Raw genomic sequence first — 16,357 nt, 5'->3', positions numbered from 1 at the left:
GCAATAAAAATGCCACAAAGATGTATGGTGGTGAGAGCCCTGGTAAGGCCAGGGTACAAAGCTGGCTGTTTTTTACCTTCTCTTAGACACGCACAGTTTTTTCCCCTTCCTTGAATCATTTCCTATGCTTTCCCTGTATTGCACGTCAGGTTTATTCTACCCCAGTGCGTATATTTTTTCTCCCTCTTCAGTAATGTCTCCCAGGGGATTTTGCATTTAAACAGAAGGCGTTCAGAAGATTGAAGCCCATTCTGAAACAGAGAAAAAGCTTTCTACACAAACGCTTCCGCAAAAGGCGAGATGCTTCATTAAAATACATCTTTCTTCTTGTGCCCACCTGATGGAATAAAACCTAGGCTTGCATTCCCATTATAAAAGGTGTCATCCTGTTCTCCTGATTTGGGAGCGACCCTGCTTTTCCCTCGCTGCCCATCAGTTGGCGCCTTTTGCCTCCCCCTCGCAACCCCCACCCCGATCCAGCTTTGGGGGCTGCAGTTGCTCCGCAGCTCTCAGGTCACGTGGCCTGGCAGAGCGAGGGGAGCCCTGCACCGGAGCGAATGCGGGAGGAGGCGAGCCTTCCGCTACTCTCCGCCAGGCGGGGTTCTGGCAAGGCGCCACCACCGAGACCCGCCAACCTGGGCTACAGCGGCGGTGGCCTCGGCAAGCCAGGCAGCTGACGCCTCCACAGGGTAGGTTTCCTGCCGGGGTGGTGTCGCGGAGAAGCGCGCCAGCGAGGGGACGAGATGTGGGAGCGACGGCCGGAGAGGGGAGTGGTGGCCTGGAGGCCTGCGTCCCCCGCCCGCCCTGAGCCCCGCAGGCTGGCTCGGCCGCGGCCCCGCCCTCGGTGCGTCTGTGGCACCGGGCGGGTCGCCTCGCTCTTTGGCTGTCGCCGAGCGGGCCGCGTTGTCACCAGGCCAGGGTATGCAGCCCGAGAGCCCCACACAGCCCGGACGTGCGGCCGGTCCGAGCGCTACCCCCTAATGGCTTCCCGGGAGCGGGGGCCCCTCCGCCCGTCCTCAGCGGAGCGCGTCCTCCAGCGAAGGTGACCGGAGGAAGGCGCCCCTCCCGCTCCCGGGAACGCCCGCGCCTGGAACGCCACTGCGATGGACTAGCAGTCTCGGCCTGAAGGTGGGCAAACTGAGTCCGGTGGGCAGAGGGGACTCCCCAAGGTCAGCACCGGCCCTAAGATGCCAAGCTAAGGGTTTCAGTCACTATTATTTTCCCCAGAGTGGCAGTTAGGATGGATGGGTGTGTCGCAGCCCTCGCTCTGGTTCTTGTGCCAGGCGTCGCCAGTGCCGCACTGCGCTCGGGAGATTGTCGCGGGACCTGAACCCCCGCAGGTCACAGTGACCTGGCATCTCCTGCTCGACCCTTGCTTTCCCTGCGGGACCACAATGCTGCTTCAGTGATGATCTCACCATGCGGGTTATCAGCAGAATCTGCAGGTGTGGGTGTGCGCGCAAGTGCACGCCGGTTTCCCTGAGAGAAATAAACCATGTATGGGAAATAGTTATTTTATTGGAGGATCTCTAGGGGGTCTTTATGCGCCACATAGTTTATGAGGCCAGAAGAGCAAACAAGGTGCGTCTAACGCTTAATATGATGAGAACCAGAAAAAAAGAAATGGAAATGATAAGCATGGAGCAAAAAAGAAAAAAAAAAAGAAAAATATAAACAAAACTACATCTTTTAGATTGTTGAGATTCTCTGTTTAGCTTTAAATTTTTCTACATTTGAAGTTTATATTAATAATGTAGTTATTATTAAGAATGTAATTATATTAATAATGGTATGTAGTTTTAATTTGCTTGCCTTTACCCATAGGAGCCCATACCTAATTACCTGTGTTTGACTTGTTCATTTATATGGATGGGACAGTAATTTTTTTCCCCATATTTTAATTGGAGTACATTCACTTGTAGTTTTTCTAATTATAATTCAAAACATTCTTTAAAATGCATTCTTTTTTTTAATGTGTTGATAGTAATCTGACTATCAATTTGTCCAAACTTTGAACTATTTGAACAATTAAATGGTACATTTTGTTGTACTCAAATGTGCCTCAATAAAGTTGTTTTTAGACAAGATTGGGGGCATTGAGGGTGGTGTGGCTGTAGACCAAAGTTGTTTTTAAAAACCAGGAGAATTTTACTGGATCACAAGAAAAAAATAATAGGCTTAATAAGATGATAAAACATGCTATAAAGTCTCAGTAATTAAAGTAACAAGAGCCATGGCACCAAAATACACACTGACATAGCGGCCCAAGCTCACAGTCCTAGTGCTAGAGAAGTCGAGGTTAAGAGAATCTCTAGTTTCAGGCCAGTTTGAGCTTCCTAACAAGACCTTGTCCCAATATAATAAATAAGAATTAATACAACAGCAACAATAATGAAAAGGGACAAACTCACAAATATAAGATATCTAATACACCACAAATGTAGCAATTTAAAGGGGATTTAGGCTTACTTGCTGCCCTGTTGACCGTCCATGTGTCTGGCACAAGACTCATTGTTGAGTGAAATGTTGAGTACCGGTCGTTGAGGTCATACATGTTCTTTGCAGACATGTAGAAAGCCAGCAGGAAACCTCCTTCTCATGCCTCTCAGCTCACTTTCATTATATTCCCTATATAAAATAAAATGGTCATGCCATGTACATTTTCTATGATTTGAATCAACATAGCTGCCCCTCTCTTCCCATTTATCACCCAGCCTTTTCTATTATGAAAAGAATTTAAGGGACACATTCTTACTGGTTCTAGCATAACTTATCATTTCTGCCAGGTGTATTACTTGCTATCCCCTATCAAAGGGTATGCCTTGGTATTACCTTGTAAGATTTACCAATTTCTGTGCAAATGCTCATTTGTTGAAATCATATTGCTTCCTCTTGGAGTAAACTGAATTGAGATTGTGTTAATTCTCAAAACTTGTTTTGGAAAAAGGACTGCCTCTATATTAACTGACACTTTCTGGTAGAAAAGTATTCTTTTGATACATTTATTAGTGACTTTTAAAATATCCTTTAGTATAATTTTATGTGTATAATCTGTCTATGTTTCCAAATTATTTGTAGGTATTTCATTTTTATTCTAAATGTATTTCTTTTCCACTTTACCTGAGTTTATTATTTTAATTCTGTCAATGAAGTTTGATTGATGGGATGAAATAATTTATTTTATGTGTTTTATAAATACTAGTATGTATGTCTCTTCAGAGGTAAGCAGTGGTACCATGCATGCACAAACACACACACACACACACACATACACACTATGTATTGTTTTATGTTGTTACCTACCATGTCTTAAAAGTGGTTCTTACTATTTCTGATGGTTTTTCATTTCACTTTCTTGGGCTCAGAAACCCTCGTACTTGTTGGGTAAGAGCAGGAATCCTAGATTAACCTTTCTACTACTACATCCCAAAATCTTTGTTAACCACTGCAAGTTTTTTCTGCCTTAGCTTGCCCACCTACAAAGTGAATTTAATAACTATTAGAGGCTTTTTATGCAGATCCACTCAATGCTTAAAAGAGTACCTGTCACATAAATGCTGGGCAAAGTTAGAAATAAGTTGTTCTCTGCCCAGTATGTGATTGGACTGTATGCTGCTCCCAGTTTTGTAGCAGAGAAATAAAGGGCTATGGTGATCAAAAGACTTCCTGGGATCTTTTATTTGCTCAACAGTCATTAAATCTCTTCTTGGTATACAGGACTTACTGTGCTGGGCCTGGGAGGCAAATCAAAGATAAATGACACTGACTCCAGTAAGAAGGGACTTAAAGGGCTGTTGAGTGAAGGGTTATGAGTAAAGCCGTGAAAGGCATCAGGCGGCATGGGCAGTGTGTGGGCTTTGAGTTTCCTGCTTACAGTTTGCTAGAATCTATTTTTCTACCTAAACAGGATTAAATCATATTGCTATTTGAGAGCCAATTGGTCCAAATGGAATCAAGGGCTAACACATCCTGGAGTGTGCAGTGAGGATGTAGCAAATCTCTGTAAGTAGATACTCTACTCTGTACCTCAGGGTTCGTATCTGTGGACCCAGCTAACTTGGATCGAAAATGATCCAAGAAATGAAATTTTCTCTAAACCAAACATGTTTGTATTAATTTTATTGTTATCCTTCCCTAAACAGAAACCATAGTGTCTTGCATTCTGACCAGTATTAGAGCTAATTTAATGTATTTAAGAAGTGCATACCTAGCACATAAAGACTGACAATTCATATAAAGAATCTAAGCGTCTTCAGATTTTGGTATTCTAAGGAGTGGGGAGTTCTAGAACCAACCCACCTTGGATCCCAAGGTATGGCCCTACAACATGAAGCAGAAAGTGACAGCTAAGTGCTCTGAGGAAAGTCCCAATATGTGGAAGGAAACGGTGGTCAGTTCTGTCGGGGAAACCAGGCTGTTGTTTAGAAGGGATCTGTACCTCTTGGTCTGCTTTTCCATGGTTGAGCTGGCGTGTGTAAGGAGCGTGCTGTTGGAAAGACTGTCAGAGCTGAATTCTGGGGAGTCTTGGCAAAGCAGTTGGACTGTCTTCTGCAGATATGGGGGAACTGTTATTGACCAGTTCTACAGAAAAGAGCGTTGTTCCGACCGTGCTTGAGAGGATCAGATGGGCAGGGACACTGTCACCATGGTTTGCAGCATCTTGTCCCATGCCTGAGGAAGGGTTTCTTTCATCTAAACAGTGTCTCCATCTGAGATTTTTAAAATTGGTTTTTAAGTCAGCATCCAGAGTATACTTATGGAACTTTCAAAATACTTCATTCTATTATTATTATTATTATTATTATTATTATTATTATAGACCTTTATTAACAGATGCTTGCAGTTTGTTGACTCTTTTCTTTTTGAAAAAAAATCAAGTGGTAAACTTTATTACAAATTAAAAATGAGCTGGGCGTGGTGGTGCACGCCTTTAATCCCAGCACTCGGGAGGCAGAGGCAGGCGGATTTCTGAGTTCGAGGCCAGCCTGGTCTATACAGAGAAACCCTGTCTCGAAAAGCCCCCCACCCCCCACCCCCCCAAAAAAGAATTAAACAAATTAAAAATGAAGTTCTTAAAAATCTCAACTTGACCAGATATGAAACAATTTAAAAACCATTAAAGTTATATTGAGAAAAACCAGGCCCCCTTTCTTTTTCTTAAAAACGTTTGTCATTACCAAAAAAAAAAGACATCTTTAGGTAAAAATAATAAGAATCCCATGCTGCATAGATAATGCAGATAGTTCTAATGTTCCTAAGTATAGCCTGCTCAGTTGCTGTTCTAGTTAGGGTTTCAGTGCTGTGAACAGACACCATGACCAAGGCAAGTCTTAGAAGGACAATATTTAATTGGGGCTGGCTTACAGGTTCAGAGGTCCATTATCAAGGTGGGAACATGGCAGCATCTAGGCAGGCATGGTGCAGGCAGAGCTGAGAGTTCTACATCTTCATCTGAAGACTTTCCTCAGAGGTTTAGCTGTCACTTTCTTTGTCTTTCTTAGTTCTTTGTTGGGTTTAGGCCTCGAGGACATTCCCTTGTCCATCAATTGCTCTCCTTGTTCTGCTTTATGACTAGGCAGAATTGTTGGTGAGACTTTATGGCTGTAACTTCTGATGCTATTTGGAGTACAGTCTCACAGCCAAGTTCCTGATCCTCTGACTCTCACAATTTTTTTTTCTGCCTCCTCTTCCACAATGTTGCCTGAGCCTTAGGTGTGGGAATTATTTTGTATGTGTATCCCTTGGGACTGGGCTCCACAACCTGGCATTTTAATTGGCTGTGGCTTTCAGTAACTGTCACCTTCTGTTGCAAAGGGAAGTTCTGATGACGGGTGGAGACTGTACTTATCTGTTAAGGACAGATACTCAGAGTGTAGCTAGGTATTATGATTTGGTAAAGTGGTAGTTGTAGGTGCTGGTCTGATGCCCGAGTTCACTACTTATTTTGCCCACCTTCTGTATTCATTTCCCTCACCTCCCTAATTAAAGCCCCACCTTTTTGCCCATTTACCCAATCGTTTGTATCGTGCTCTTCCTCTCTCTCTGTCTCTCCCAACTCCCTACCCCAGCTATGCTCCCTCTTTACTTTGTTGGTTTCTCCAGTTACCACCGGGCAGACACTCCCTCACATTTGAGATCTTGGAGCTCGGAGCCTCAGGTGAGAGAGAACATAGGACGTCTGTCTTTCTGGATCTGGGTCACCTCACTCAGTATGTTCTTTCCTAGTTCTATCCATTTGCCGGCAAAGTTCATGGTGTCATTGTTATTTACAGCTGAACAGTATTCATAGTGTGTGTGTGTATGTGTGTGCGTGTGCGTGTGCGTGTGCGTGTGTGTGTGTGTGTGTGTGTGTGTGTGCTGCATTTCTTTTCCCCATTTGCTAGATATTGTGAACAGAGGAACAGTGAACATGGTGTGCGTAGTCCCTTTGGCACAAGCCAAAGAATGGTATAGCTGGGTCATAGAGTAGAATATACTTTTAGCTTTTTTGAGTATTCGCCACACAAGTTTCCATAATATCTGCACCAGTTTGGAACCCCACCAGCAGAGAAAGATGGTTCCCTTTCCCCTACACTCTCTCCAGCATTTGTTCTTTATTCTGATTGGAGTAAGATGGGATCACAAAATTGTTTTGATTAGCATTTCTCTAATTGCTATTTTTTAGAAGGTATTCCTTAGCCATTTTCCTTCTTTTGAGAGCTCTCTGTTGGACTTGGAAGGGCCTAGAAGGAAGTGAGAAGTAGGAACCTGCTAGGCTCTTGGATTCTGATGCCTGAGAAAGTGATGGTCTCTTTTATGAAGCAGGGTTGACTTGGGGAAAATAGACAGTTCCCAAGTTCTTACTTCCTGACACATAGTGAGGTGTCCTGTTTCCCAAATCCCCTTGGCTCCTTAGCTAAAACACAGTATCTGCTACCACTCTATGTACCTGTTCATGGAAGTCCTAATGCATGCTTTTTTCCCAGTGTCTTTATCCTTTATAGTTTTCTCAGTCTTACACCCAAGATGTGGTGATAGTGGAATCTTGTTTAGGGAATGGCTGTACCTTGTAAGTACATTGCAGTACTTACCTCCAAAGAGCTGAAACAGTTGTTACCTGCTGACTCAGAAAACCAGAGACTACAGTGTCAATGGAGAGTGAGCCTCAGTGGCAGTCTGAAGGGTGAGTATTGGCCTCTGGAAAAAGAGTGTCAGAGAAATCATCTAAACTGACGGTTCTCAACTTTCCTAATGCTGCAATCCTTTAATATGGTTCATCATGTTATGGTGACCCACCAACCGTAAAATTATTTTTGTTGCTACTTCATAACTGTCATTTTGCTACTGTTATGAATCATAATGTAAATATATGATATGCAGCATATTTGATATGTGACCCCAAAGGGGTGGCTACCCTACAGGTTGAGAACCGCTGATCTAGATACAACCTTCCTGTCATCTGCTTCCACTTATGTAAACATGGCTCACTTCTGTCTACATTCATAGGTTGGGAGAAAAAATTCTGTCCCTCAAACTGTGAATGAAAAAAAATCCTATGTATTTAAATTCAGTTCCTCTAGGCCAGCTATGTTAAACTCTATCAGAAAAGCACAATAAACACTGGGTGCTGAGAGGACACCACACCCCACCGTGCCCCAAAAGATAACAAGAACATACTCTTGATTGTCTATATAACTTATGGATTTTTGCTAAGCCAGTCATACAATCATTATATGTTCCAATTTTCTACACCCACAATGAGTGTGCTCGTTTGCAGTGTTCAAATGATCAACAGTGTTTTCCTTTCTTCTCATGGAGGCTGTGATATGTATCTCCCTGACCACTGACTTCAGGCGTTTAGTGCCCTCTTTCTGTTTCTGTGCATGTTCTAGTGAATTTGGAGAGTAATTATGTGATTTGGTCCATGTGTATGATCAAGTAGCTCTGAGAGATAGTTTATGACTTTCCATTTCTCTTTTTACTCTGTCACAAAACCAGAAAGGTCAATGAAGAAGGGGCAGTTTTACCTGTCCATTCTAGAATGTGCACAAGAAACTAAGGTAGTTAACCTTTATGGGCATAGTGACAAGAGGAGAATGCTTAGAAAAACAAAATAAGAAAGAAAATCTCTTCTCTTCTCTTCTCTTCTCTTCTCTTCTCTTCTCTTCTCTTCTCTTCTCTTCTCTTCTCTTCTCTTCTCTTCTCTTCTCTTCTCTTCTCTTCTCTTCTCTTCTCTTCTCTTCTCTTCTCTTCTCTCCTCTCCTCTCCTCTCCTCTCCTCTCCATCTTCTCTCTCTCTCCCTTCCTTCTCTTTCCTTCCCCTCTCCGTGGCTGTCTCTGTCTCTGTCACTTCCTCACTCTCCCTCTATCTTCCCTCATATAAAGATCATTGAAAGTAATTTAAAAGTACCCTAGAATCTAAGCCTTTAATGTTTAATAGCCACATTATAGGCATTCGCTGTCATGTGTTTTTTATTTCTTCAGAATATTCAGAATAAAGATAATCACCACTTCTTGTTTATAGTTATATGTACCTGAAGTGTTTGTAACCCCACATATGAAAACAGAAACATCTAAACGCCTTAGTTCTTATAAACCACTGAGCTTTGGGGATCATTTTGGAAGCCTGCTCTGACCCTTCAGTTTCCCGTGGTTAGGGGATAAAGCTTATGCCCTGTGAGGGTTTGGGGATTTCTCTGAGCAGATTGTGAGAGCCTTCCTTTTCTTCTGAGGGTCTAGAGATCTGCCTACAGGTCTTTGTTTCTGACTGTGAGCCTCCCCCTCCCCTGGCCTGGCAGAAGAGTGAGTTTCCCTGCGCCTTTTGCTTTGGCCAGTGGATGACATGAGTAGACTTCATGTGCTGCAGACCAGCAAGGACGCAGATCTGACTCCGCCTCAGCTTCCCTGACCCAAGAACCCAGCCCTGGTAGCCATTTCCTCTGCACTTTGATCCACGAGGAGAAACACATTGGGTGCCTGACTCCAGCCTGCCCTCTGTACTTGAATTTCCTACAGTGGAAAAAATTCCTGGGATTAAAGGTCCTCTTTATGTCAACATGGGCACTCCTATTTCTGCACCACCTGCCACACCATCATAAGCCACAGCATTTATTGTACACCTGGCAGTTTCCAAGCTGATTGTCTTATCTCCTTGCCTTTGTATCTAATTCCATCCTCTGCAAGGTCTTTCTCCCTGGGGTAATAACCAAGACAGAAGAGTAATGAGAGCAGGAAACCACCCAAATGGCCCTATTCCCACAGCTTCTGAAGTAGAGGCATAGGATTGCCCCAGTTCCAATATTGGGTGTCCAGCAATAGTGATGAGAGACTAATGAGGCCAGGTGAGGTACCAGTCTGTGATGTACTAAAACTCTGTGGAATTCAGCAGAGCAGAGGGAGAACAAGTTTATAGTATTGTGATATTCACAAATCACCAAGCCCAGGGTCATGTGCTACCAAACGCTCCTTGCTTCTTTTCCTTTGGGGCTGTTCTCCAGGTCTCTTGACATTAAACTCCTTTGACTCACAACTGCATTCCCAGGACCATTGTCTTCTGTTACTGACTTGACTCGACTTCTTTGAAATGTGTCACAGCATAGAAGAGAGATGTTTGGTGTTCTGCATGACTGTAGAGGGCAGGTCAAAATAACTACCCTACAGAAAAAAGTCCAGAAATCATTAGTGACTGGATACACTGGTCGACATGTAGCTCTCAACACAGTGTCAGTGTCAGGGGGGGAGAGGTGAGCAGTTGGGGCAGACTCTTCTAGATCCATAGAGGTGCTCTATTCATCTCCAGTCTTCTTGGCTAGCCCATACCCTTCATATGACCCCTACCCTGAAGGGTGGTAGCCAGGAAATGTAGCTCAGTGTAACCGCTAAAGGTAGAATGCAGATATGGGAGTGCTGGCAGACAATACGGCTGAACCTCAGGACACATGGAGAGCCCTCATCACTTACAAACTGGACCATTTTCCTTCAAGTGACTACAAACGCTTCAGAGGTGTACTGGCTGATTTTGTGTCAACTTGACACAAGCTAGAGTTATCACAGAGAAAGGAGCTTCAAGTGAGGAAATGCTCCATGAGATCCAGCTGTGGGGCATTTTCTCCATTGGTGATCAAGGGGGTCTGGCTCCTTGTGGGTGGTGCCATCTCTGGGCTGGTAGTCCTGGGTTCTATAAGAGAGGAGGCTGAGCAAGCCAGTAAGTAACATCTCTCCATGGCCTCTGCACCAGCTCCTGCTTTCTGACCTGCTTGAGTTCCAGTCCTGACTTCCTTGGTGATGAACAGCAGTATGGAAGTGTAAGCCGAATAAACCCTTTCCTCTTTAACTTGTTTCTTGGTCATGATGTTTGTGCAGGAATAGAAACCCTGACTAAGACATGAGGCAAGAGTATACCTTTGACGCTAGAGCTATCAGTTGGTTTTGCCTTCAGCCCTGATACTGGCTTCATTACTTTTTAACTTTGTTGTTTGGTGTGAACCTGTTTTCCATCAGAATGTTAGAATTTCTTGCTCCTCAAATATTACTCGGATTTGCACATCAATTTTTTTTTCAGTGTGTAGGGTAAGGGTGAGGGTACATGCACATGTGCAGTTTGTGTAGGTGTACCTATACATGTGTGCATGTGCAGTTTGGGAGGGTGTGCATGCACACGTGCAGTTTGTGTAGGTGTGTGTGTACATGTGTGCATGCACACTTGCAGTTTGTGTGCAGTTTGTGCGTGTACGTGTGTGCATGAGCATGTGGAGACTAAAAATGAACCTCAAATGTCTCAGACAAGTCAACCTTGCATTTTTTCCTTTTGATGTGTATTTATGTGTTTTCCTGTTCATGTATATGAATGTGCCATGGGGAATTGCACAGGTCAGAAGACAAACCTTTAATATCAGACCTTCTCTTCTGTCTTGTTTAAGATGGTTTCACAGCTGCCCACACCAGACTTGCTGGTTCTAAGCTTTCAGAAATTCTGTTTATGCCTCCCGTCTCCCCATAGGGACACTGACATTATAAGCAAATGCCACCTGGGCCAGCTTTTATGTGACACTCTTTTCTTTTTTGCCACTTTCTCAGCCTCTAACTTTGCTTTTAATCTAGGATCTCTGCACTGGCAGGGAATTTGACCAGCAGGCTAAGCGGGCTAGCCAGTGAGCTCTGGGATCTGCTTGTCTCCACCTCTCCTGTGGTAGGGTTATAAGAATGTGCTTCCACATACAGTTCTCGGGGAGAGGCTGGTCTTCGGGTTCAAACTGGGGTTCTCTGTTTGCAAAGCAAGACTCTAGCTTCACGGGACATATTTTAATGACACTTATTCTGTGTAATTTTTCTCTCTGGCATATTTATTAATACCTGTAATAAAGCCACAAAACAGATTATTTTTATTTTAGAGCTGAAGAATCCAGGACATGGAGAGGTGATGTGACTTCCTACCAACCGAGTAGCATATCTGGGGTTCACACCTCACACTCATTTTCTGAGGCATTATGTCCCAAGACATTCCTTTCTGGACCAGGCTATTAGTCCGCAGTTTGTTTGCATAAAGAAGATATTAATTCCTACTGGTTCTAATGATAGTCCTATCAAAATAAATTAGGAGGACAATCAGAATTAAATGATTAGCCTAAATGAGATTAGAGAAGTCAAAGATGACGTTAACTAACAAGCACCACCAATTATTCCCTCCCTCTCACACCGTTGGCATTTGCCGAAAAGGATCTCAGAAATCACTATGTATGCATTTATGCTGCATCTTACTCAAACTCTGTGTATTTCTTCTGTTTCCAGCCTTGGGTTTTTTTGTTTGGTTGGTTTTTGTTTTGTGGGCCTATGTTAACACCCACGTCTGTAGCAAGTGAATCAAAATAATAGCTTTACCAACTGCTGGTTATTTTATGACACACTGTGAAGCTAATGTCACATCTTTTGGCATGGAGAGTTGGTTGAATGCACTGGGTACCTCTAATCACAAACAGGGTGAGCATGGCAAGGCTCTCTGGTGGACAGAACGCAAGAAAACAATCACTGCAGAAAATTCTTTTCAAGTCTCTAGTGGCTACACGACCTTGAACGGGAACTTCCGATTCAATGTGTGCTGGGCTGCATTGTTGAAAGTTTTTAAAGTATTGTTTTCTGATTCTACCTTTTCTCCTTAGGTTTGACTTAATGCTTCCGGCCTGAGATCCAGGATGGTTTGTTCTTGGGACCAGACATGACCAAAAGTTGACGCCATGACCGCGTCAACCTCTCCAGCTGCCATGCTTCTCCGGAGGCTTCGGCGACTCTCCTGGGGCAGCACAGCTGTGCAGCTCTTCATTCTAACTGTGGTGACATTTGGCTTACTGGCCCCGCTGGCCTGCCACCGGCTCCTCCACTCATACTTCTATCTGCGCCATTGGCATCTAAACCAGATGAGCCAGGACTTCCTGCAGCAGAGCCTGAAGGAGGGGGAAGCTGCCCTTCACTACTTTGAAGAGCTGCCCTCTGCCAATGGCTCTGTGCCCATCGTCTGGCAGGCCACTCCCCGCCCCTGGCTGGTGATCACCATAATCACCGTGGATAGGCAGCCTGGCTTTCATTACGTCTTACAGGTAGTGTCCCAGTTCCATCGACTTCTGCAGCAGTGTGGCCCCCAGTGTGAAGGGCACCAGCTCTTCCTGTGCAATGTGGAACGGAGTGTGAGCCATTTTGATGCTAAGCTGCTCTCTAAGTATGTCCCTGTGGCTAACCGCTACGAGGGCACCGAAGATGATTACGGTGATGACCCTTCAACTAACTCATTTGAGAAAGAGAAGCAAGACTATGTGTATTGCCTGGAGTCATCGCTGCAGACCTACAATCCAGACTATGTCCTGATGGTGGAGGATGATGCTATTCCAGAAGAACAGATCTTCCCAGTATTGGAGCACCTCCTGCGTGCTCGCTTCTCTGAGCCACACCTCCAAGATGCCCTGTATCTAAAGCTCTATCACCCAGAGAGGCTACAGCACTACATCAACCCAGAGCCTATGCGGATCCTGGAGTGGGTTGGTGTGGGCATGCTGCTGGGGCCTGTGCTAACCTGGATCTACATGAGGTTTGCCTGCCGCCCAGGCTTCAGCTGGCCTGTCATGCTTTTCTTCTGTCTGTACAGCATGGGGCTGGTGGAACTGGTGGGCCGACACTATTTCCTGGAACTGCGGCGCCTGAGTCCCTCCTTGTACAGTGTGGTTCCTGCCTCTCAGTGTTGCACCCCAGCTATGCTCTTCCCTGCCCCAGCTGCCCGCAGGACCCTCACCTACCTGTCCCAGGTGTACTGCCACAAGGGCTTTGGCAAAGACATGGCACTGTACTCTCTGCTGAGAGCCAAGGGGGAGAGGGCCTATGTGGTGGAGCCCAACCTTGTGAAACACATTGGGCTCTTCTCCAGCCTACGGTACAATTTTCATCCCAGCCTACTCTAGGAGTGCCAAGAAATTTCTGCCATTAGCTATTTTTCTGGGAGAGGCACACACTGGACTCTTTATTTAGATGTGGTTGCTTGCAGATATTTCATTGTTCAATGTTGCTGGGTGTAAAGGCACTGGGACAGGGGAGGAATGCATCCAAGTGAAAAGCCCTGACTGGGAAACCTCCAGCAGAAGCAGCAGTTTGCCACAAGTCTCTGTCCCTCTGCGCAGCCACACTGCCTCATGCAGCCTGCCTCTCTCAGCGAGGATGAATGTCAGTGGTAGTCAGTGTCTGCAAGTTCTGGCTTGTGACAGAACCCATGACTGCCAAAAATCTTCTGCTCTGTGGTGCAAGACTTGAGTGAGGATTTTAAGGGTAGAGTCTGGTGAACAGTCAGACGCTTTTGAACAAATTCCTTCCCCACGGTTCAAGAATGGATGTGTGCTGAGAATATATGCCCAAAGAAGGCAGGACCATGTTGCCATATTCTATTTGTTTTCCTTGGCCTGGTGTAATAAAAGTGTCAAAGTTGTTCTGTGTCAGTTGTCTTGGGGGCAGTGACCTGACTCTTCTGTGACACAGTGACTTCTTTTCCCAGTACCTGTTGTGTGCTCAGAGTGAATCCTATGGATGAAGGCTTTAAGCACAGCAGATTCTACATGCACTTTCTGAGAAACCCAAGTCTAGTTGCTTCTGTTAAATACACTAATAATGCTGAACATTTCTGTGATAGTGTGATTCCTTGGCAGGTGGATATTTCAGAAGGAGACAGAAGAATGACCTCCACACTAGGAGCATAGCCTTCTCCCTACATTTGTTACCTAAAGTTTCACCCTCGTTTCATTTTTTACTGGTGACATTGTAGCATAAAAGACCAAGTATGGCCTGTGAAGTGAAAACCTCCTGACTTGTATATTCATGGCTTCAGGGATACATGCGTGAGAGAATATTTTTATATTTAAAATGTTTTCATTGTAAGTGGGAGGAGGCATGTTTATGTGTATGGAAATATGTTCATGTAGCTGCAGGTTATATGGAGGTCAGGGGTTGACATCTAGTGTCTTTCTCAATTGTTCTTTGCTGACAGGGGGCCTCACTGAGCATAACATTCACCAGTTCGCACTAGATTGGCTAAGCAGCAACCTCTAGATAACCCCCTGCCCCTGCTTCCCTGCTACACTGTTGTGGATATGTGGCATTCTGCCTGCGTGCTGCGGAGCAAGCGCAGATCCCCATCCTTCTGTGGCATGTACGTTATCAACTGAGCCATCTTCCTAGCCCACGTTTGTACATTTTAGTAAGAGATTTGTGTTTAATGGGGACCTAGGGCATGTGGCTTTCACCTGAATAGTAACTGTTTGAGCCCAACCACTGCTAAAAATAGAGACTGGTTTTTCATTGTGGTTTCTAAATATTTGTAGTTCAGCTTACATCTAGCCCTGCCTCCAATTAAAAACAACAACAACAACAACAACAACAACAACAACAACAACAACAACAAAACAGTTGTTCATTCTGGAAATTAGCCAAGACTCCTGTTGGAATTATTCCAGAACTAACTTCTGAAACTTCCTTCTCTTGAGTCTTACAAACAAATGTCCCCAGATAGTACTTATTAAACTAGCAGCCAGCAACTCTCTTCATGAGGATGGATAATTATATTAGAATTTAAGCCATTGCCCAATTTGGATGTCACATTCTGTTTGCTGTTAAATTCCCATAGTGTCTGCAAGCATCGAGGGGGAATGACTGGTTACCCGTGCTCTCTGAGTGAACAAGTTCAGACCCAGAGATGTTAAGCAGGTCTGAGAAGTGGAGAAGGCAGCTAAGAGCCTTAGGCCAGGGTAAAGGCTCCTTTAAGTGCTGAGCAAGGGGCTGTAGGAGAGCTGAGGATCTCAGTCCCTAAGAAGTGGCACAGGTTATTGGGGGCAGGGAAAATCTCCAGTAGTCTTTCTCAGCTTCCAGAATTTAAATTAGCATCATGAGGCTTAAGAAGCCACTGAATGTATCTGCATTAGTACACCAGTTAAAATGAAAGTACTGCTTCTACTATGGCTTCCTCAAGAGAATTCTGTCACCTTCTATTTTTTTAAAAAAATTCTTTGAATTTTATACAGGTTGTAGATATGTTGCCCAGGACTTTACCTTCTAAGTGCTGGGATTATAGACAGGTACTAAGCTTAGCTTATTCTCTTTTTAAGTTTTTAAAAGATGACTCTTTGAATGTGTGTGTGCATGCACACATACATACATATCCGTGGAGGCCAGAGGTTTTGGGTCCCAAAGTCCCCCTGGTGCTGGGCTTACAGGTCCTTGTGAACTACCTGCCCTGGTATTGGAATCAAACTCAGGTCCTCTCTGAGCCATCTGTCCAGCTCTGTCATTCTCTTCATGTATGCATTTTCTCATGAGTCAAACAGCATCGCCATCACTGTTACCATGTGTACACATTTACATTATGCAGCATCAACACAAACTGGAGAACAGCGCTTGCTAGTCAGCAGCCTTAGTCGTGGCAATGCTACAGCTTACACTGGTTTCAGATAGAGTGGGGCTACCCGACCATCTCAGTCCTCACTAATAAACTAGGTACAGTGTTCACTCTTTCTTGGATTGTCCCGGCAGCTCTAAGCAGTCTGTGGAGCCCCAGAGACAGTGATTGTAAGAGATTCTCACTGAAACCCCAGGAAGATGTACAAAAACCTACAGTCCAAGAGAGAAGTCTTAAGGACTGGTGCCTTCAGCACACTGAAAACAAAACTGTAACAGAAAGTGAAAAGTAACTGTGTACAAAAGGCCTTCTTTACAATCCTTCTCTGCAAAGGGGGTAGCTAAAAGTTATGCAAAGGTGTTCACCATAACTACTTCCCACTCCTACTGTTTTCTCCTCTGCCTAACTTTCTTCTTTAGTCCCATTTTTCATTGTCAAATCTACACCTTCTCTGAGGTTT

General features: G+C 44.5%; 1 protein-coding gene across 6 annotated transcripts; it reads left to right on the top strand.

The window, feature by feature from the left end:
• The first annotated feature begins 461 nt into the window (after positions 1-461).
• Positions 462-15,418, top strand: Tmem246 (transmembrane protein 246). Of its 6 annotated transcripts, XM_029540466.1 has the most exons (3): positions 937-1,128; positions 3,908-4,002; positions 12,134-15,418. In XM_029540466.1, the coding sequence occupies exon 3, from the start codon at positions 12,209-12,211 to the stop codon at positions 13,418-13,420; it is 1,212 nt and encodes a 403-aa protein (XP_029396326.1). In that variant the 5' UTR covers positions 937-1,128; positions 3,908-4,002; positions 12,134-12,208; the 3' UTR covers positions 13,421-15,418. The 6 variants fall into 6 exon arrangements, with proteins under 6 accessions (XP_021056062.1, XP_029396325.1, XP_029396330.1 ...); XM_021200403.1 differs by lacking the exons at positions 937-1,128; positions 3,908-4,002 and adding an exon at positions 462-689 and having other exon boundaries at positions 12,134-13,937; XM_029540465.1 differs by lacking the exon at positions 3,908-4,002 and having other exon boundaries at positions 847-1,128.
• Positions 15,419-16,357: the final 939 nt, after the last annotated feature.

The sequence above is a fragment of the Mus pahari genome, chromosome 6 (assembly GCF_900095145.1).
Source record: "Mus pahari chromosome 6, PAHARI_EIJ_v1.1, whole genome shotgun sequence".
Taxonomy (NCBI): Eukaryota; Metazoa; Chordata; class Mammalia; order Rodentia; family Muridae; genus Mus; species Mus pahari.
This window is presented reverse-complemented; position numbering and strand designations above follow the sequence as displayed.

Coding starts and splice junctions, on each gene's coding strand:
- Tmem246 (XM_029540465.1), top strand. CDS start 12,209: ATGACCGCGTCAACCTCTCCAGCTGCCATGCTTCTCCGGAGGCTTCGG.